The sequence below is a fragment of the Centruroides vittatus genome, unplaced genomic scaffold, assembly GCF_030686945.1.
Source record: "Centruroides vittatus isolate TY-2023 unplaced genomic scaffold, ASM3068694v2 contig_337, whole genome shotgun sequence".
In the NCBI taxonomy this organism is placed as follows: domain Eukaryota; kingdom Metazoa; phylum Arthropoda; class Arachnida; order Scorpiones; family Buthidae; genus Centruroides; species Centruroides vittatus.
Genome location: NW_027122161.1, coordinates 288,846 through 312,669, shown reverse-complemented (window position 1 = coordinate 312,669; position 23,824 = coordinate 288,846). Strand labels below are relative to the sequence as shown.

The 23,824-nt window shown below is 29.9% G+C and overlaps 1 protein-coding gene across 2 annotated transcripts in view; it reads left to right on the top strand.

Annotated features, from left to right (window-relative positions):
• Positions 1 to 23,824, top strand: part of LOC136974040 (WSCD family member AAEL009094) — a 33,631-nt gene that overhangs the window by 2,009 nt on the left and 7,798 nt on the right. Inside the window, exon 2 of one of the 2 annotated variants that reach the window (XM_067268815.1) lies at positions 13,234 to 13,920. In XM_067268815.1, coding sequence (XP_067124916.1) covers positions 13,506 to 13,920 — 415 coding nt within the window. In that variant the 5' untranslated portion in view covers positions 13,234 to 13,505. Of the gene's footprint in view, positions 1 to 12,760; positions 13,921 to 23,824 lie in introns of those variants that run through there. The other variant, XM_067268816.1, reaches the window with a different exon arrangement.

Genomic DNA, 23,824 nt, shown 5'->3' with positions numbered 1-23,824 from the left:
AATGTACTGAATAAAGAACCATGCACAATATATGGTTGAACAAAGTATTTATTTTTGCAGAATAGCTACAAGTTCTTAAGGTTTCCAACTCAGTGACAACAAATGGTAACACTGTTACAAAAAATTATTAGCAGAAAAATGACAAAAATATCACAACACGTACAGGGAATCAAGCTTGGGTAATGTGCTAATACTTAAAACTAACTTATACTAAAGAAGAGGGAAGTCAGAAAGGAAAGGTAATAAACAGCAAGATAGATAACAGAAAAGAATAAAATATCCAGGATGTATGAATGTTATACAACATTGATGGGAGACCACATGGAACTCACTTGGACTGATTTCTTGTTGTTGTCTTGCTTTTTCTAGATTTAAGACTTGCTGTATCATCGTTTCGATAAGTTCACTAATTGCTCTCAGGCTTGTTCTGTTTCACTGGTGTTGCTGATAATTGACAACATGAAGCACTGTCTTCTCAGTTCTTACTTTATGAGGGCCAGCCAAAAATGACCCAATCACTCCAACACATGCCCTCAGGTAGCCTCTCTCCTCTTTGTTCCATGTGGTTCCACTACCCGAATCAGCTCTCACCACCTAAAGGATAGAACAGGGGTCACCAAACTATGGGTGGATCCAGCCTGCTAACCGCACTGTGCCACAAATGAGCTAAAATATATTTATTTATGTGGAAATATAAATTGTAGATAAATTTACCATGTAGAAAAAATTAAAATAAGTGTAAGTAAAAATGCCAGAAGTGATCCAATCTGATTTTTGCATCCGACAGTAATATATATATATAATTTTTAGGAAAATCAGTGAAATAAAAAATTCAGTAACTTTTTGCGACTTTGGATAGAGTGCTTTTTGTGTAAGTACCTGCAATGAAATTTTTAAGAAAAGTGATTACAAGCCGGATGCAGCCATTGTGTTTGTATATTGGTAAATAAATACATTGGTTGTCTATTTTTTGTGTATTAGTGTACTGTATTGAACAAAATGGTTATGTGGTTCACGCTCGTCACTCTCTCAGTTATCTGGCTGGCTTTAGAAAAGTTTGGTGATTCCCTAGAATAGAACAAGAATAAAGTTCTAGAAGTAGAAAGGAACAAAAAAAAAAAAAAAACAAAGGAAATTGTTAAAACTATGACTATGTGAAAATTATACAATAGTGTACGGCCATAAGCACACGACTACATACAGAGCATCAGTCAAGAACATCCACTTACACTTTTGATCGATGTAGAGAATGGAGAACAGGCAGTATATCAGTTCACAGTAAAAACTGACCTTTGGAAGAAAATATCTTAAATAAGGTCACATGTACAGATATGGTTTCATTGACTTTTTTACTCATACAGGGGAGTTTATAACTCTGGAAGGTGAAAATCCCTCATTCAGAGTTCACATATTACCAATTTTCATATATTTATTAAACATTCTGTGATGTTCGCACAAAAGTACATACACTGACAAAAAGGAAACATACAAAAATATGTAACAATAATATTTTTTATTTTTGCACATGACAACAAGGTTCTTCCAGATTCCAACTGCTCAGTCACAAGAAGTATAATACAGCTTATGTTAATGGTAAAAACAAGAAAAGGACAACTGGTATGCAGATTGCAACAAAAATGTGCACACGGATAATACTCAAAAGGAAAAAAAAAAAACTATAACTAATGCTTATGAACTATCTTAAAACTAAGGAAGAAAGGAGGCGATAGTAGAGTTGACAGATATACTAGTCCTCATGCTACTAATAGCTCTAATGCTACTATTCTGGTTTAATAAATATTTCTGCCACTTTGAGCACTTCAATCGCATCAAGGCACAAGTTTGGCTGGAGCATAGGGAGAATCAGCAGTAAACATTCGAAATTCTTTTAATATATGAAATTTTCTTGATTTTAACTCAAACATTTCTTTTGTCTTTTTTAAAGGACTGCTTATAAATACTATTTTAATTTGGTTTTGAACATTATTTATTCATAAATGTCATTAATATTTATATTTCTATTAACTGTCACTTTCACTGATTTTAGACTTTAAATTGATTAAACTGTTTGTTTTTTGCTTACAATTTGTGTTCATTTTTAAACTTTTTGGGAGTTTTCATTAAGGAGAAGAAAACATAGTAAAAAAAATTTATAGTTAAGCCTGTATATGTTATTAATATGGAATGTCTTCGGGATTCCCGAAAACTCTCTGAATAAGGAAAAGGGAATGATGAGAATTATATACATTTAATTATGGAAACATATAGAAATGTTAGACCATGTGTTAAGATAGAATAGATTTGAAGTGTTACAAAAAAAGATTTAGGATGGCTTTGGAGTTTTTCAAGGTTAAGCCCATATCTTTTTTTCATTTATTAATATTAGGTAAATTATTGTAGTTTGCAGTGAGAGAAGAGCTACTATATATGTTATTCACAGTTTATATTGTGTTTATTAATGAGATAGAGATTAAAGTTGAGCCAAAAAGTTAGGAACAGCTTAGAGAGGAGAATTAAAAGCCAGTAGATTTAGTTCTTGGATTTCAAATACAGGCTGTTAGAGGAAAAAGAGGAAATTCCAACTAGGCCTATTTAGACAACATATTTACAGACATAATAACTTAGAGATGATTAGAGGATAATGAGTTTGAGGTTGACAAATAAAATAGGTAGATGTAAGATGGCAAAAGTTCAGACAGTATTATTAGATATTGACAGTGACAGTGATTGGTGAGGACATGGAGGCTAAAAGAAAAACATGTCCTTTGTTTATATAGGTTTAAAATATCCTAACAAGTGTAGTCAATAAATCCATCCAATAACGCCATCAATAAATCTTCATTCATATTCTACTTTTGATGGTAATTTATATAATATTCTGAACTAAAATATGTAGAGCCAATGTGAGTGTCATAAGAAATGTAATTTCTCATGTCAAAAATACAAAACTATTTCATCCTAAATACTATTTTTCACTATACTAAATCAAGTAAAATTGTATAGCACACTTTATGTAGTGTTAAAGTTAATAAATTATTTGAAAAATAGTTTGTCTTTATCTGAATTAAATTTCTATGACTATTTAAATGATCAGAAGATAAGCTATGGTTTTCCTAATTATATTGTCATACATATGTAATAAAACAGTAAAATGAAAATTTTCTTACTTATTTTACCATTACTTATCTATTAAACAGATATATTATACAAGAATGTTATGTACAAAACTTTCATTCACAACATGTAGTAATACAACAGTTTTTAACATTATAAAAGAGCTTCTTGTCTTGAAAATTGTTGAAACTAATATCTCAAATACTATAGCAGAGAAAACAGACTCATCACAATGATACAGGTAACATTAAAATAACACTTCTATCATCAGAATGCAATCTTCTAAATCTCTGTTATCTCTACTATAGTATTTGAGATATTAGTTTTAGCAGTTTTAAACAGATCTCTATTTAAAACCTGGATAAATTAAATCCACATCGTCTGCAATTTAAAATTATGTTATTAATTTTTTTTATAAACCAAATACACTTTTTCTTTCTTTATACATAATATAAAATTAAAAAATGTAATTAAGAATAAGATTTTTTTTGACAGAACAGTAAAAAAAAGTTACAAACATGCTTGCAAACGGGACTACTAACCAAATAGATAAAGTTCTTCTCACCTACTGGTGATTCTAACGCCAGCTATTGGCAACCCGAGGCATTGACTGTACTTGAAAGGGCAGTGCAAGGACCAGTATATCTATTGACTCTGGTGATAAGTAGAGGAAGAATATGGTTAATGTTACCTATGGTTCGAAAATGGCGGCTGTCTCTGATTCCAGCAAATAGAAGAAGGAAACAGTGGGGATGCACATTCTAACCTAACCTATTCTAATAATTTTGTTGGTAATAATTATGGTAATTTATTAGGTTAGGTTAGGTTAGAACATGCATCCCACTGTTTCCTTTCTTCTATTTGCTGGAATCAGAGACGAGCCGCCACTTTGGAACCATAGGTAACATAACCAAGAATACTTAAAGAAGGGGATTAGTAAAAGCTAGGTACCCAGGCTTTGTAGTAATTCACGACTTGGGTGGGAGTATGGCATACAGCTACAATTCAGAAGCACTTACTAATAAGCGAGTGCTTCTGTATAAGATATATATCTTAGTATCTAGTTATTGAACAAATATACATTTATTTGTCTTTCTAAACTAAATGAACACAAATAAAACACACGACTGAGAAACGGATTCTGTGTTATTATATAAACACAAATTATTTTAATAATAATGATAATAAACTAAATCAGTCCCAAATACATAAACTAGATTTATGTATAAACAAGGGACTTGACACTGTTATAAATTTAAATTCTTCAGATATAATGCACCTCTTTGCTTCCCAGAATAATACCTAATATGATGGCTATTCACTTAATAAATACAAACATAAAAAAGTAATAAACGAAGAAATAACGAATAACAGCGAATAAACATTTACATATCTCAATTACATTTGACATAGCAGAAAACACACTCACCCAATTCAAATTTCAGTTTAAACGTGTTTTAGCCAATCACAATCGACACACGAATTCACGTTGCCAGTTTAAACTAAAAAGTGCAAATAATAAAATATAGCCCAAATCTAACCGAACAATTTTTATCAGAAATTTTACAAATTTATAATACTATAATAATATAATTACTATATAATAATATATTATAATTATAATAAATATAAAGTAATTAATATTAAATAATTTATTTATTTACTCTAGATATGAATAATTAATTTTTGATGATTATAATTAATAAATTATAAAAATGAAATTTTTAATAACTGATTTCTAATATTAGTTATTTATACAGTTTTCAGGATAAATTTCGTAATATATTCGAACTATTTTTGTTTCAGAATTTTACAGTGCTTAAATTTAAACAGTTTACGTTACAATAATCTTTTGCCTAAAGCTGTATGAACTTTTGTGTTTCCTTTATAAATACTATTTTTTTTCTGGATAATTTCTGCCCAGTAGTCACTTTTTAAAGTCTTTATACCCTGTGGGTATTAAGAAGGTCTTTTTTAGCAAGTTCATCCTAAGTTAGGTCATACTCACAATGAAGCCACGGGATCCGATGTATCCAGGACCAATCGCTATGAAAAATTCATAGGGAGTTGTCGCCCGAATTGAATCCCGGATCTCCCAGAGCGTAATCGCTAATATAGCGCGTTAACCGCCTCATCCTAATGGCCAAGGTTAAGTTGTTATCCTATTGTTCTGGAGGACCAGAATTAAATTTGAATAGAGAACTCGGGAATTTTTTACAGGCGGTATGTTCCAAATACGTTAGATTCCGTTTCTCACCACCCGTATGCTCCATTGAAAGCTTGGCTGAACACAAAATGGATGTGAAAAAAGGCTTTCTCACTATGCACAGAACGTAAAAAGTGAAAAGCTAAATGCAAAAACGTAATTTGATATCGATATATACTGTTGAGTTTTTCAGTGCGTGGCATATTCAGTGGTATATATCTTGTACGACTCGAAAAACATGCAGAATAGTTATAATTGAAAAACTCAATTGGCAAACTACAAAAATGCTTCCAATCAACGTGTTGTCTTGTTCTGATGCTTGGAATTTGCATAAGTCTTACAACACCAATTACAAAATGAATTTCCGTAGTTTGCTTTGAGATCATCTCTAGAATTCTCCATTAGTTATTAAGTTACGATCAGATTAATGAATGAAAAAAAAAATCTAATTTATTTTGGTTCACGATAAAAATTATGAAATACATACTATTTAATATGAAATGGTGGCTTGAAAGTCGTCTCTCACATCATTGGTGGTTTAAAATTCATCAAGCGACAATAAATACCATTTCGTTCGTCGTGTATTTCGATTTATTGTTGTCCGAATAAACGGAGAGAAATGAATTGTGCATTAAAATCATTATCATTACAAAACTTTTTGACATTCTTCAGAGTTTTGTCGATTTTCACGTAGTGCACGCTGACATCAACATCGACGATAGTCAATATCAGTACTTTTTGATTACGAATAAGTTGACTAACATTGTGAGTGTTCGTATTTGAGTCTGATAGTAAATTTCTGTTTTAACAACCAACAATAATGCAAATACTAGTATTATTTATAACACGCTGCTGCAGTGGCGTAGCGAACATAACTGGCGCCCGGGGCACGACATTTTATTGGCGCCCCCTTCCCCTTTCCCCTCCAGAAACACATATAGTTTGTCTTGAAGACCATTTGGGCGCCCCTCTGCGAGCGGCGCCCGGTACATGATAGACCCCCGTGCACCCCCCCTCTCTACGCCACTGCGCTGCTGTTCTAGGAAACCCGAAATCGAATCTGAGCTGTCTAAAATCGAAATTTTTCGATGGTGGGCTGTCATAGCTATGTTAGGTTTCATCCCTCACTACCCGGCCGCTCCATTGTGAGCTTGATGGACTGTAAAACTATGTATACTAATAGTTCTTAGTACCCATACTGCAGAAAGAATAAACAAAAATCGCCAACATGACCGAATCTACAATGGACATGAAAATATCTCTCTGCCCTCCCAAAACGGAAAGACTGGAAAATATCTACCATAAGCGATACAGTATAACTCTGACGACGGCCGGATGGCCGAGCGGTAAAGGTGGCAGCCTACCGCTCTGGGGACCCGGGATCGAATCCGAACGGGTCGAATAATCCCCAGGAATTTTTCGGGGGTGGTCCGTTCGGATATGTCGGGCCCCGTCCCTCACCACCTGGTCGCCCCACTGTGGGCCTGGCCGAACCCATAATGGGCCTTCTAAAAGAGGCCCTCTTAGTGCCTACAGGGCGGAAAGAGTTAAAAAGAAGTATAACTCTAATATAATGTCCATTCTTTTCTTTGTAAGGTTGATTCTAACCTCTGGTTACGCAAGCGAGCTCCAGAAGATGGATTTTAAAAAATGCAATGCATTTTCTATGGGAAAATCTTTTTTCAAAAATTTTCGTAAACGAAAGAGAACAGAGCAAAGCAGCTTTTTGCATTAGAGTTATACGTGGTACGATCCAAAAGTTCGGAGACTGCAGTAATCTATGACAACAAAAGCATGTATTTGAAGTTACAGCGTATGAAATGGATTCTACCAAACCACCTCTACGTGTTCAGGTTAATTTCACCCATGTCATGTGATTAAACCGCGAGCGCTACTGTTTTTTACCGGAGATAGTTACCGGAGATAGTTACCTTTGTTCTGCGACGTAATCAAAGTGGAGTTTCAAGAACAACCTCCAACATTAAATTTTGTCAGCGTTTAGGTAAAACACCTACAGAGACTTTAAAATTGCTAAGAAAGGTGTACGGTGATTCTACCATGGCGAAGTCGGAATGTTGGAGGTTGTTCTTGAAACTCCACTTTTATTACGTCGCAGAACAAAGGTAACTATCTCCGGAAAAAAAAACAGCAGCGCTCATGGTTTAATTCCACGGCATGCGTAAAATTAACCTGAACACGTAGAGATGGTTTGGTAGAATCCATTTCATACGCTGTAACTTCAAATACATGCTTTTGTTGTCATAGATTACTGCAGTCCCCGAACTTTTGGATCGTACCACGTATTTAATTATTCTATTAATGTACAGTTCAGAATTTTGAAAATCGAATTTGTCAGTTTTCTATGAATTTTTATTGTAGTAGAAAATTTGTACAAAATTAACAGTACGATAATAGAAGAATTAAATAGGATTCTAATTCAGTAAACTGTTTGGTTATATCTACTTCCGTTTCCGAAAAGTTTTGAAAAAGAATTCTTCTATGGAAAAAGCATTGTGCCATCCTCTCGAGAATACGTTCATAACCAACGAGCTAGAATATACTACATAGAATGGCTGTGATTATGATTACAGCGCTCTTAGTGGCCTATCGCGTTGCCTTTACACAACACAAATGCCACGCCTCCTTGACTAAAAATAAAATGGCTGATATGTATTCAATTTTCTTCAAACATGATGTTGAGTCGGCTACTCTATGTAGTATATTCTAGCTCGTCGTTCATAACTAAAGAATTAGCCATAATACAGTAAGTCCTTTACTTAACCCGCCATCTGTCGGCTTTGTTCGTAACTTCGAAAGTTCGTAAGTCGAATGTTCGTAAGTAGAGGACTGCCTGTATTATTCTGTTCGATTCGTATTTCATACATTTGAATTCAATTCAATAATTTTAATTTTATTTCCTTTCTTCAAAATCTACATTATCTTTCAATCTTGCATAAACACGTAACCAGGAGAATTGTACATTATCAAAATGTACTCTTTGCTTTACTTAATTTTCACAGGATATGTTTTAATTTTTTTTTTAAATTTCCTTCATCGTGAGAACAGACAAATCTGTGGATTCAGCAATACACCTCCCCCCTTTTATCACATTTACCTTTGGATAATTATAAGTACTTTTTCAAAATTCTTGCACAAATTCAATTATTTGTCTGACTTGACTTTGCTGCTTTTGTTCTTTGATTTATTTGTCTAGACATGTTTTTCAAAAATTTTAAAGTTATTAAGAAGTAAACAACTGAGAATAGGGAATTAGTTATAGCTACTTCGTTTGTTATACCCAATTTCTAAAGTAAGAACCAGCGGATAAAAGCCACTGAACACTGGTAGTTGGTCGTGGGTTCTATCCTTTCTAACGTGCTGTTTACGGAGAGTTTTCCGGAATTTTTTTTACCTTAATAACATTTAAATAGGGACCAATTTTCCATAAAAGCTCACGTGTTGCATTGCCGTAACCGAATAAACCAAATCAACCACTAGATGTGAAAACACTGGAAGTTGACCTCGGGTTCGAGTCTGACCAACAGGGAGTTTTCCTTGTTTTTATCACATGTCTAACATTTAAATTCAAGCCAGTTAACTACAGAAAACTCTCCCAAATGACATTCCCTCTTGGCAGAGCGCCCGTTTTGCATCAAATCAAACCAAAATTGACCAATATTTTTGTATTCTTGTAGCCAAGTGAACACTAAAACAGTGAAAATAAGATCATTTGCATACTCATCATGGATTTAACCAGGTTCACAACAGAGAACGCAGCTGAAGAGAGTAAAGAAGCCCACCGTATTCGGGTCAAGCTACTCACTGTTTCCAGTTATGCAACTATAATACGAACTTAATGCTGGTAGACCATTTGCAGGACTAGTTCGTACCACGTGACATCCTCTACCAAATAGTATAGCTCGAGATTAAGCGGATTCAAACCCGGGTCCTTCAGAGTGGAATTATAACGTTTATAGCGAATTATTTGACATTAATGAATGAGAATCGAATTTATTTATAACAAATCGAAATAAAAGAGCATTTTTAAATACAAATAATAAATTTACAACGAAATTATTTAAAATACGTTAAAAATAACAACGCGTGAGCGCTCGCAAGGAATTTGAAAATGGCGACGTTTCAAGACGTTCTCAATATTTAAAAAAATGGTTTTAAAGGAAATGTATATTGCTGCACTTGTTTATAAAGCTATTTTTGACTGTTTATTATTCCAGGAGGGCATAAGGATTATATAATTAATAGTGAGGCGTTAAATATTCGTTTCATGACGGAGGAGGTGAATTTCACTCGTTCGTGAAGTGAATGAAAATAGATGAAAAGTTAAATAATTAAATGAATATATTTTAATTTTGAATTTAATTATATGGTAAAACCTGTATACAACGTCCACTGATAGGAATATAAAAGATGGACATTGACTGAAGGTTATTTTGTACGCATTTCAAGAGAAAAGTTCTCAATAAAAATGGGCCGATGTTTAGAAGTGGTCGCTGTCGAGAGGTGGCCGTTATTACAGGTTCGGTTGTAATAATTTAAAATTTTTACACAATTTATTTAAATAATTATACCGTATTTCTACGGCATGGACACGAAATTAAGAGCTTAAAACGAAATATTTTCTAATTGCTTTCATTCACGAAGTACTGATCTTTAGCAAAATGGAGCATGCAATGTATTGAATGACTGCAATGAGTCTATAAGTCTCTCAAGTGACATTAAAGAGTGAAAGAGACTTAGCGAAACAAACCAAGCGTGCGAAAATCCAAGAATGAAAATAGTGAAAGAGATCATTGACTGATGCAGTTCCATTACACCTCACACTATTGAAAATTTATCCATGTCTGTATTTCCTTTATATCTTGTAAGATAGAAGCAGTAAATTCCGAGTAGAATGGCAATTAACTAATGTAAATAACGTCGAATCGAATGACATGCATTTGTTTGATATATAAATAAGCTTTCCTCGTTTGTTTTTGCATCGTCAAATCGATCGATCAGCGAATAAAACGGGATTTAATCGTGTTTACAAGCTTCCTTTACCCCGTTTTAACGTCGGAGACATAAATCCAGGCCACTTTCTACTGTCTCCTGGTAAAAACTTGCGTAAAAAACGTGTATATATATATATAAATTCCTAGATTTAAATAAATAAAAATTCCTAGATTTAAAAGAAATGAGAAAAGGTTACAGACTAAACTTTTCGAATTTCGTGACAATGTAGAGAAAAAGTGGAGAGTATAAGTCACTTGATATGTCGAAATCAGAAAAGCATGAACCAAGAATTGCTCTTTCCTTTTTCATTTATAAGACACAGGCGTGTGCACCTTTCAGGAATGTTTCATGCAACGTCAACTATTGCCGCGTATCTTCTCGAATTGGTTGCTCAATTCTCTCCTCTGAGGTTTCTAAACTTAGACATTCTATAATTTATCACGCAGCCTATTACGTGAATTTCTCTACAATTCTAAAGAAACGGCTTGCTCTACATCTTATCCAATTAAAAGCAATTTTTTAAAACACAGTCTTAATGCGAATTTATCTACCGCAATAAAATGGAGTCACGTCGTGATTATCCCTTATAAACTTCTATCCAGCTGAGAAAATAATCAAGATATATTATTTTTAAAATGAGAAAAATATCGAAAAAATAGAAAAATCAACTCTGGAGTAGTAGAAAAAGAAGAAGAAAATATAATAAAATGATAAATTATAGATGTGGAGGAGCAATAATAATTTAATATAGCCTAGAAGATGCTAGCTGCGTGTTGAAAAGAGAGATGAAAAAAATAATATCGCGATACATTAGTCTAACGATAAAAAAGAAGAAACAAACAATATATCACATATATAATGATTTATGGTATATAAATATATAAAAATTGAATTATATATAAATATGGCACAAGTGGGATCAAGGATACGTTAGTCCATACGTCAAGACTGATCATTCTAAATATTTACAAAAAATATCAATGTAAATATCCCGAGACAGCCAATAAAAAGTGGTGTTATAGACACGAAAATATCATATTTTTAACATTATATATATTTAATACTTTATTCTAAGTGAATTCTTGTGATAGAATGGAAGCGAATTGAATATTTACACAGCACCATGCTATTGAAATTATACAAAAGCCAATTTCAATATTATAATACGGTGAAAATTAACTTAACTATAGGATATGTACATTTTAATTAAGATATACAGCCTTATACCATGCTGTAAAGCAATTAGTTGTACGTGTAAACGTCTTAATTAACGAGGTAAACGAGGATATATCAGGGTATACATCTTCACGTTATTATCTGCGAGAGACAGGGTATGATTTATTTTATTAAATGTTTCTTATTTATTCATACGAGAACACTTCATACTTTTCATAAATCCATATAAATTAAGAAATAGATGATGTATGTATATAAATACATACCCTAAGAGTGAGTTATAATGCATTATACTTATGCAAATTTCCTTTTTTGAAAGACATATTGCATTGGTTATACATTACAGAAATTACTCAATTCATTATTTCGAGACATTATATTTTATATCGCTATATCTTCTGACCAACAGACTATCTAAATTTAAATTTTCCACATCCATATCTTCTCTTTCTTCTTTCTTATTTTTTATCCTTTAAAAAAATCGTTCCACTTCATCATTTATTATTAATGGAATGTTCTCTTTAACTCGATTATGATACAGTATATACACATTCATACTTTTGTATAAGAGTTATAAAATAATAAAAACTGCAAGAAAAACTATATATTTTTTAAATTAAAATTATATACACTATACGTTAATAATTAACTAAGCTATTAAAGTTTTTTTATATGCAAAGTCTGATGATCTATTCATTTTATATATACTTATAAACAAAATTAAGGTTCCTTGTACGTAAAATAACGTAGGATAAAATCGTGGAAAGGCCCTAAAGGGGTAGAGAGACCTTAGTTCTCGATTTATCGTATTGTATTTTTAATAATTAAAATTTTATTATATAAATTGGGGTCTTAGTTGCTATACAGATCAGGGATACAGCTCCGGCTTCCCTTACCTCTCGTAGGCCCTGATGGAGAAAATATTATAATTTTCGAGAATTTTTATGAGATGAAAACCAGTAAAAAATGCAAATAAAATAACAAAAGTAGGTTGATTTTTTCAATAACAGATGACGTTAAAATTTAATGAATTTTAAAGAAGTAATTAACACACGTTCTCTCAGATATATTTTTTGTGTATTTACTATTAAAATTTATAAGGAAATCATTTTATTTTTTTAAAAAATTTCACCTTATTAAAAGTAAATTGTCTCAAGAGCAATGAATCTTTTAGTAAATCTGCTATTTTTCTCGATGTTAGTAAACGATGGCAAACATTATTATTTCGTAAGAAAGGACATTCTGACAATCTTTTTGCATTGATCTCGAGTTTCTGTCAACGCCAGATGTTATTATAATGAAGCTTAAGCAATGATTTGTTCAGTGATTGATGAATCATCAAAACCAGAAAGAATTTTTCGGGGGGAGAGGAGGGAAAAAAAAGCGAATACCTTTCACCTTATTCGATGTTCGTTAACGTGTCACACCCAAAAATTTACCACTTTATATTCAGATATATCATTAAATTCCTGGTCAATCTCATTAACCTCACTATTATTAAACTGTCTACCATCTAATATTTTTTATAATATTCTGTAGATAAAGTAGAATTTAAAATTATATTAGCTAAAACGATCAATTCCTCTAGCCATACACGCGTACGATTCTATAGGAATAGAGAAGGAGAAGAAGAAAAATAAAATAAAATTACGACGTTATCTTAATTAAAATTATCTTTATTTTTTGTATAAAAATAACAAATATGTTTTCTTTATTTAAATAAGGTAAACGACGTGGAGTTATGAAGAAAAATCGAAATTCGTGTGGCATTCGTCATCGTTAATGACGAGGAAGCGGCCCCTGTAAAGCATTGTTCACTGCTATAACCGAAGTCCCGCAGGAAAGCCGAACTCGTCTCCTCTCCCAAATGTCAACCTTGGCGCGCTCGCTTCTAATCACGTGACGAGCAGCTGCGGATGGGAATGCTGGATGTACAATGTATCGATCCGTCGGTCTGTAGAACTTAGGAACGGATGCGTTCAAGACAGAATCAGGGATGGGGGGAGAGCGTACACTTCTCGATAGAAGGACGAACAGAACCAAGAACTTTCGACGTGTGGCATGCTGTATGATAGCCACGGTACTTTCGTCATACTTAATATTATTTGTGGTAGTGGTATCGAGGCAATTGGATCATAACGCCGAACAGGAACTGCAGAGATCGGCACAGGCAGCATACCTGGGAAAAACAGGCAAAACAGACAGCAATCTACTCGACAGGCAACCGGATAGAAAGGCCATTGTGGCCAGAATGTTAGCCTCCGGTGGGCTGGTACCACTGACGTCACGTCGTGCCGTTAAAGTGTGCAGTAAAGCTAAATTTCGTGTACCACCTGGACCTTTAGTAGCCTTAGCTTCCTTTCCCGGATCCGGTAATACCTGGTTGAGGTTCTTAATCCAGCAAGCTTCAGGTAAGTAGTTAAGCACGTGTTCTATCATCATCTTTTTTTCTCTATCCCGGATCGTTATTTTCTATAATTGAAACACCTAAAATTCTTTTTTCTATAAGGAGAGAAACCTAAATTTTTTCCTATACGAATCGAGTAAGGGGAGAAACCTTTGAAAGTTGATCGTAACGAAGGTTAAATTTTGAATTTAAATGAATTTCGTCGGTTATTAACCAATCGGCAAACGTTAATGAATAGATTAAAGACTAGAGATAACGTTCTAAGCGTTGCTAGAAGCGAGAAACCAAACCAAGTTACTTCGTGTATCTCCTTTATTAGTTTAATGGCAAATGTTTAAAATCCAATTTAAAAAAAAAACGGATAAAGTGTTGTCTTCTTCGTTACAAATATACATTTTAGCATTGGATAGACGTTTTATTATCGTTTTTTTAAGTGAAAAAACACTTTAAAAATTGGCCAAATCTGGCTAATTTTTATTCTAGACGAAAGCGTGTCAGCTGTTATACTTTTTTACTCCGGAATAAAAATAAAAATTAGGCCAAACGGGGGCTTGTGTTGCTGTAGAAGAAAGCAAATAATCAAAATATCCGACCTAATTTAATAACAAATTAAATATAAAACGTTAACAATGAATACTATACACGCTCTTAATTCAATTTTCCATAACTTCATCCCAATTTAAATATAATAAAAATTAATATAAGATGCCTTTAATGTAATCTTATTTCTGGAGATAATTTAGAAAAATTCCATGTTTTAGTCACGTGATTTCCAAATATATAAGAGAGGAGAACTCTCTCTTTTCTCTGATACTTTTACACTAACTCATCATCATAGTCTACTCATAGACCAGAGGACCAATGGCTTCTATACAATGAATAGATCTCATGTAAAGTATTGGCTTCCTGAAAGGATATAGGGCTTACAGCATCATTTTCTTGGAGTGTCTTTGTGTGTTAGTTATTAGAATGTCATCCAATAGGCTGAGCTATATAAAAATTCTATATATATATATGTGCATAAATATAGCAATTTGATATTGTAATATAAAGGTATAATTATAGAATACGATTTCACGTGATATTTTTCACGTAAAATTTTAAAAAATATACAAGTTTCTATAAAGATTTTTTGGCTGTGAAATACAAATTTCTATTTAATTTTATATGATTTATAACTAGGAAATTCGTATTTTTTATTATTTATTCGTTTCCATTATGAAATTGCTGTGAAAATCATATTTTCTGGCAATTGTATGATATTTTTCTTTCATTATGAAAGAAAATATATTTTTCTGCAATTGTATGATATTTTTCACATAAAAATGAAAAATACAATTTTTATAGATGTATAGTTATAAAAATTATATTTTTCATGCAATTTTATAGGGTATTTTTCACATAAGATAAAAAATATATATACAGTTTCCATAGAGATATAACTGTGAAAATCGTGTTTTTATGACGAACTCGTACGATATTTCTGACACAATTTATATATATATATATATATAAACAGTATACTTTTCGCCATTATATGTCTATGACTTTATATATTTTTCGCATAGAATTAAAAATATAGAGGAATAATTATGAAAATCATATTTTTCACGCAATTTTATAGGGAATTTTCGTAGATATAGCTGTGAAAATCATATTTCTTTTATTATATTTATAATTGAAACAATAGTAAATTGATTTTGATGGCTTCTCTATTGTTTCAAATTAGTAAATACAAACATCCTTTCAGTTTGATTTTCATCTTTGCAGATGAAACTTTCCAATTAATGGGAACGAACATCATTAGTTCTTTGAGAAAACTTCGAAAATTAAAACAACCAACACTAAGTAATGTTTAATTTTCGCATTAGTACAAATGCCGGCACTCGTTTAATGCCTTGTTTAACTCATGTTATCGCCATTCAAACCTATTCATAAGAGAGTAAGCATTCAAGTTTCCAAAGAAAAAAAAAAGTGGAAATTCGATAATCATACACCTATAACTTGAAAAATTTCCATATAATTCTTATAATGACTAAAAATATTACAAGTTTAATTGCTTAAAATATTATATAAACAATAAAATATTAATTAAATAAACAAAAAACAAGCTGTATAAATGATTAAAAATTAACATTTTTTTAAATCGAGTTGCTTGCGCGTTATACTCGGATTTATTAAGTTTTAATGGCTTAAGATTTATATAATTAATTTTAAAAATATAATTAACTAAATTATAGTTTATAAGACGTAAAAATTTACGTTTTTCCCTCTTTTTTCATCAAAAAATATTCATAAATTCGTGCTATTATCCACATTATCTTTAGCTAAATAAACCGATTTAAGGAGCATAATAATGGGAATTTATTTAAATTTTAAGGTAATTTTATTATTTAATTATTCAGTAATAACGATAATTATATTTAATATAAGAAATTTCAGTGGAATTCTTGGTAGAGGAGGAGAAAAAGTGCACATATACACTCAATCACACGCTCATACCTGTCTATTAATAGCTGCACGAATCAAATTTCAGAATATAAAGTAGTTAAAATCAGTTAAATATATTTAAATTTAACTAATCTATTTACTTATCAATTAAATTTTTTTCTTAGAAATACAATTTATATTTTTAAATCCCACATTTTATCTCGTCTAAACATCTTCACCTCCTAAAAATCGTTATAATTACTCCAAAAAGAAAAAAAAATTTAAATTAAAATAAATAATTAATTAAATAATTTATAAAAGATATTAATTATTAAAAATTTAAATAAATAGCGAATTAATTGATTAATTATATTTATAGATTTTCTGTTGACACTTCTTTGTAACGCAAATTTAATTTCAAGTTTTAAATGCATTTATGCGGCGAAAGTAATTAAAATTTTAATTATCTTTACTGAAGTTTAATCATAATTAAAGGTAAAAAATAATAATGGTAATTAATTTTAATATATATGTATATATATATTTTTAAATGGAGGGAAACAATAAATTATTCTGGGCTTTGAAATTGTTTTTTCCCTGTAAATATAGTTGAAAAAAACAATTTCGTTTCGGTACTAAATCTTTGTTTCATGACAATTTCCACAGTTTCTGTATTGAATTCTATCATTGAGGCTAGAGACTTACTTTTTTTTTTATTCTTTTCTTCCCTTTTTCCCCTCTATTCTTTTTCCCTTTTTTTTTCCTTTTTCTTATTTTTTCCCTACAGAACATTGCTATTGACACTGAAGAACAAGCCAACCTTGTTAAATGTTTGCTTTAAAAATGCAGATAAACTGTTATTTATAGGAATATCTAGGGGAAAACACATATTTTTAACGGAATTTCTATTCTTTTAGTGAAAAAATTTACAATTTTCTTAGTAAATCGCGCGAAAATATCCTTCCATTATCTCTCTCTCGTAGCTCGAGTGTGTCTCTTTCTTATTGAAAAAAATCAAAATATATATTATATATATATATATATATACATTTTTATTATTTTTATACATTTTTAAGTGGAAATTTTTATTATAAAACGTTTTAAAATTAATTTCTTCTTGAGCGTAGGATGTCGTCTCTACTACGTCTCCCACGTTCAGAGTATCACTTTCTTATTGAAGAAATCAAAATAAATTGTTAAAAAATATAAATTTAGCATTATTTTTTATGTTTTTAAACGAAAAATTTAATATAAAACCGGTTAAAAGGAATAAAATCCTCGATTTAAGGCGAAATTCATTGCATTTAATCATGCAGGTTGCGCGTTTATATCTCTCCCTTTACTGCGTGAGTATATCTTTCCTATTGAAAAAAATTAAAATAGAATGCTAAAAAATTGATATTTTCTATCATTTTCAATTGAAAATTTTACTATAAACCCTCCTGAAATTAATAAAAACCCCGAAATTTAGTGACATTCAGTTTACATACCACGCAAGTCTGGCGTGTATATCTCTCCCTTTACCAGGCGAGTATACATTTCCTATTGAAAAAGTAAAATAAAACTCTAAAAAAATTATATTTCCTATCATTTCCAAGCGAAAATTTTACTACAAACCCGCTTAAAACGAATAAAACTCCCGATTTTAAGGCGAAATTTAGTGCCACTCAAAAGTTACAAACCACGTGTATATCCTTCCCTTACTGCCTTTCACATTGAATAAGATAGTATAAAAAGCTTAAAAATAAATAAAATTACTATTATTTTTAATTTTTAAGCCATTTTTATTATCAAAAACGTCTTAAAATTAATGAAATTTTTGATCTTTCTATACCAAAAACAAGGAAAAAAAACCAAGAAAAGTAAATAAGTAAAGATTTAACGACTTTATGTTATTAAAAATCACATATTTTTAGTAGGAGGAAGCTTTAAAAAAGTATAAAAAATAGAAATTTAGATTGATTTTTATATTTTTTACAAAGGAAATTGCATCGGACATAATTAGAAATTTTTAAAAAGTAAAAAAAAAGTAAAAAATTTCTAACTTTTCAGTCGAAAAAAAGAGGAAAAAACGTTATAGAAAGAAAGAAAAACAATGATAAATGATGTTTTGTTATACTGCAAATAACTGTCACTTGTTTCGGATGGCTACACTTAGAACACAACTTCTCTCTTTTTGTGTGAGTTTAGTAAAGAGAAAAAACTGTCAAACCCCCTTTATACCGCTTTATATATATATATATATATATATATATAAAGCGTTATACAGGGGGGTTGTAGAGTTCTTCTCCCTCTAGAGACATTTAGAAACACATTCACGTGCTGGATTGGAAACCATATTAAACGGGATCTATCACTCAATATAAGGAAAACCCCGATATTGATCGATTTTTCTTTCTTTTTTAAAAAAGAATTCCTACCTTTTGACTACGAAAATCGAAGAATGAGACGTATAAAAGCCAATTTTCATCAATTTACCACGGGAATTTTCTTTTCTTCGCCTTAAAAAACCCCCCGCTATAAAGCATCTCGAACGTGATTTATATTAAATCATCCCCCTGTGGTTGACGTTTTTTTATTTTTATTTTTTCTCTTCTGACGTCGTTAAATTTCATTGTGATGTAACACTTAGAAATAATAAGGGAATTTAATTGTTTAGACATAAAATAAAAACACTAAAATCTTCATTAAGAAACAGCGTTGAACACGTTTTAATATACGTCAATCCTTTGATGTAATGTGACGTTTCGATGTTATTAAACTTCGATTGTGACGTAATATGTGGGGTAATTGACATATACGATAGAAAATTTAATTGTTTAGCAATAAAATTGATATATTTTTATATAACTAATGTATTATAATCTTAATTAGAAACGGCATTGAATAAGATTTAACGTGGGTATGATGGAGTTTAATATAGCTAAATTTTAATTATGATGTAAGATATTGTGTCATTTACGTAAAAATAAAAAAAATTAATTGCTTAATAATAAAACAAATACAATTTTATTAAATTTAATCTAAAATTTTCGATAGAATCAGCCATGAACACGATTTAATATAAGCCACTTCTAGACGTAAGGTGACCTTTTAATGTCATTAAACCTTAATTATAACGTGATATATAGTGTGATCGGCTTAAAAAACGAGCAATTTAATTATTTAACAATAAAATAAACACAATTTTGTTTCATAAAGAAACTAAATTATTCGCTAGAAACAGCTTGAACACAGTTTAATATAAGCTACCCGTAGACGTAAGGTGACATTTTAATGTCATTAAACCTTAATTACAATGTAAAATATTGTATAATTTATTTAAAAAGTAAGAAATTTAATTGTTAAACAATAAAATAAACACAAATTTATTAAGTTTAAGCTAGAATTTTCACTGGAAACAGCGAGAAGAAAAGGAAAAAGAAACGTAACAATTTATGTACTTAAAATATATCAAAATTCAATTAAAATTACGATTTAAACTATTAAATTTTATAAAATATTTTCGTCTTAAAGATTATTTAAAGGAGTGATAAACTATTTGATAAATTTCCTCCAGAGTTTAACTCTTATCTACCTTTTAAAGAAGCCAAAAAAAAAGGAGAGAAGAGAATTTTCCATGCACTAATTTTCAGAATCGATCCACTCAACAAGAAAGCAAAAGGAAAAAAAAAATAAAATAAAATATTTAATTATACAATATTAAAAATGAATATTTAATTCTTATTTAAATATAAATAAAGTTTAAAAATGCATTTTTTTAAATTAGTAATTTAAGTGTTAATTTAATTTCGTTGAAGAAAATATTACATTAATTTTAATTTCTTACAGATTCATTTTAATCTTAATTATCGTCAAGAATAAATTAAATCAATTATATTTTCGTATATTTTTCTATTATAAATTAATTAAGTTTTATCATTTCGTCTCCATTAAATTGCGACTATTTATAATTTATTTTATTTTATTCTTATTTCTCTGAAATTCTTTTTAAAATACCTATTCTTCCTTAAAAATTTCTAAGAATTCTTTAAAAATTAGATTTATTTTCTTAAAATTCCTTAAAATTTCTAAAAATTCCATAAATAATATATAATTTCCTTCCTTAAAATTCCTTAAAATGCAACTTCCATGCTTTAACAATTTCTTAAAAATATAATTGGCATCCTTAGAAATTCCTTAAAATTTTCAAAATTTTCCTAGAAAACACAATTTTCTCTCTTAAAATACTTAAAAGTTCCTTAAAATTTCCCTAGAAATATAATTTCTTTCCTTAAAATACAATTTACTTGCTTAGCAGTTCTTTAAAAATATGATTCATATCCTTAGAAATTCCTTAAAATTTCTAAAATTTCCCTGAAAAGTACAACTTCCTTCCTTAACAATTCTTTAAAAACACAAATTTCTGCCATAAAAAACTACCTTAAAAATACCTAAAAACTCCCTAAAATAATACAACTTCCTTCCTAAAATTTCTCAGAATTCCTCAAGAAAAAAAAACCATTAAAAAACAAATCATTAAATAACAAGTTTAAATAGTTTAAATTTAAATTTTAAAGGGTTTAATTTACAAAGAAATATATAAAAATTTCATTAAGAATATTTACTAAATTTAAATTTGAAAGTTGAAACAGAAAAAATAAAATAAAATCTTTGTAATTTTACATTAAAAAAACAAGAGAAAAAATTAAAGATAAAAAAACAACATTTTAGAGGAAATTTTTTTAAAATTTTAATTACAAATAAAATTATTTAAATAATTTTTTTTATTATTATTTAAAATAAAAAATATATATATTTTACATAATAATAATAATAATTTAAAAGTAAAAATTAAATTTTAAAAAATTCTTTTGATAATTTTTTCATGAAAAAAAATATATTTTTAAATTTTAACTTCTAGGAAAAACTTTTATAATTAATTAAGATAAAAGCCATCTCCAAGGACTTCTAACTTAATTAAATTTGGCAATACACAATTAAATTTTTTCCCTGTTAGTTTTATTGTTAAAAAATGTATGCCATAATCCTTGTAAAAGTAAAATTATAAACAGAAAAAAAACCTTAGAAATTTTCAGGTTTAATTGAAATTAAATATAAAAGAAAAAAATCTTTTTTTGTTTTTATCTTAATTAAATTTAAAAGTGTTTTATTTATTTATAAACTATTAATGAAGGAACATAGGAAAAAATGGAACTTGGTTAGGAAAATAGAAAAGAAGTGAGTGAAGAAAAATAGCAAAAGAGTGAGATTTTGTGAAGAAAAATAGCAAAAAGAGTGAGATTTTGTGAAGAAAAATAGCAAAAAGAGTGAGATTTTGAGAACAAAAATAGCAAAAAGAGTGAGATTTTGTGAAGAAAAATAGCAAAAGAGTGAGATTTTGTGAAGAAAAATAGCAAAAGAGTGGGATTTTGTGAAAAAAATAGCAAAAGAGTGAGATTTTGTGAAGAAAAATAGCAAAACAGATAAGGAAGATGTAATAAATGTTCTTTTTTAAAAAAAAAATTTAATAATTGAAACAACATTTAATTAAAATATAAATTTAATTCGAACTAATTGTTGTTAAATCTGTCTTTTCTATGATTAATTAATTGAGATATAAACATTTAAATTCGATACAATTTGTAATTTATTTTATAAATCTACAAATGACTATTCCATTGTCACTAATTGGATTTGCTGATGCTAAATCCTTAACTTTTGAAATTTAAATATAAATTAACTATTATAAATGACATTTATATAAAGAATTGTTAATTTTATTCATCTTTTTTTTCTATCGCCATTAATCTTTTTTTGCTAGTTACGACATTCGTAGCGTGTTTTTATGTATTCAAATTTACTGTACATTAAAAATTCCACATATAAAATTAATTTAAGAAAACTAATTATAAAAAGATGTAACAATTAATTAAACAGCATTTAGCGCTTAATTATTCAAAATAAACGTGTTTAAATGGGCATAAAGTGATGGAAAAACCTGATTAGAAAAATATATTTAATTTTTTCGAGCTTAATTAATAATAATTACGGCCAAACCTCTAAACGACGGACACTGACGGAAACGCAAAAATGGCCGCTGTTCGGAGGTAATTTTGTATGCAAAAAACTTCCAGAAAAATGGCCGTTGTTTAGAGGTAATCGCTATTGAAAGGTTATTTTATATGCATTTAAAAAGTTCCCAAAAAATAGCTGCTATGTGGAGGTGGCCGCTATTGGGAGGTTATTTTAATACATTTAAGAAAAATATTCTAAAAATGGCCGCTATTTAGAGGTTATTATATATGCATTAAAAAAATCTCCAAAAAAAAAATGGCCGTTATAAACGGGAAGTTATTTCGCATGCATTAAAAAAGTTCCGGAAGAAAATGTCCGCCATTTGGAGGTTGGAGAGATTCAGTAAACGTGAAAATAAACATTAAATACGACGTAACGATTTAAACGTTGTATCGAATTTACGTATTTTTATTGCAGGAGATCAATTTGCGAAAATGATAAATTGCAAATGGTTATAAATGACCCCCCGATTTTGCGCGGTTTGCTTAAGTTTATATCTGTGACATTCATCAATTTATTACAGAGCCAAAAGCCGTATTTAATGCCAGTAACGAGGATAACGGCATTTAATCGCTAATTCTTATAAAATATGAACTAATTTTCCAACTAAATTTGTTAAACATTTTATTAATTAATGTAGTTCTAATGTTAAATTTAATGCCTAACAGCAATTTTCGTCGGGTCACACACAACTACGAGTTCCGGTTTTGTTTATAAATTATAACAAAGGATTAAGCTTAAATATATTCGGGTCGTGAATTTATTCGCGATTAATTGTAATTAACTGTAAAAAAATAGCGAAATTCTACACAAAATTAGCGTGAGACCGCGATTTAAAGCGTAACGTAAACATAATCGAGCATAATTAATGTAAATTAATATGTTGGGAGTTGGTAAACTCTAAATATAATAGGCTTGATGACATGCAGATAAAGGCCTGGAGTTATATAGTTTAGGGCCTCGCGTGTATCATGGCAGAGAATAAGAAATACGTGTCTATATCCAGCCTTGCTCTGTGATGAAACTGAAGTGACGTTGAATCGACTGCAGAGTTAGCACAACACTTGAATAACTTCTGCTTCTCTGAAGTGTTCCAGCTGTTCAGTCATCCCGCGGGAATAGTAGTAGTATTAGTGGGAGTTGGTAAATTCTAAATATGGCAAAATGGAAGTAATATTAAATTAACCGCATACAGTTATTAAACTACTTGCATACCATCAATGAAATAATCAAATCAGTGAACTAACTGCACACCATTGAACTAACTGCACCACTGAACTAACTGCACACCATTGAACTAACTGCACACCATTGAACTAATTACACCACTGAACTAACTGCACACCATTAAACTAATTACACCATTGAACTAACTGTACATCATTGACCTGAACTAATTGCATACAAACTTAAACTAAACG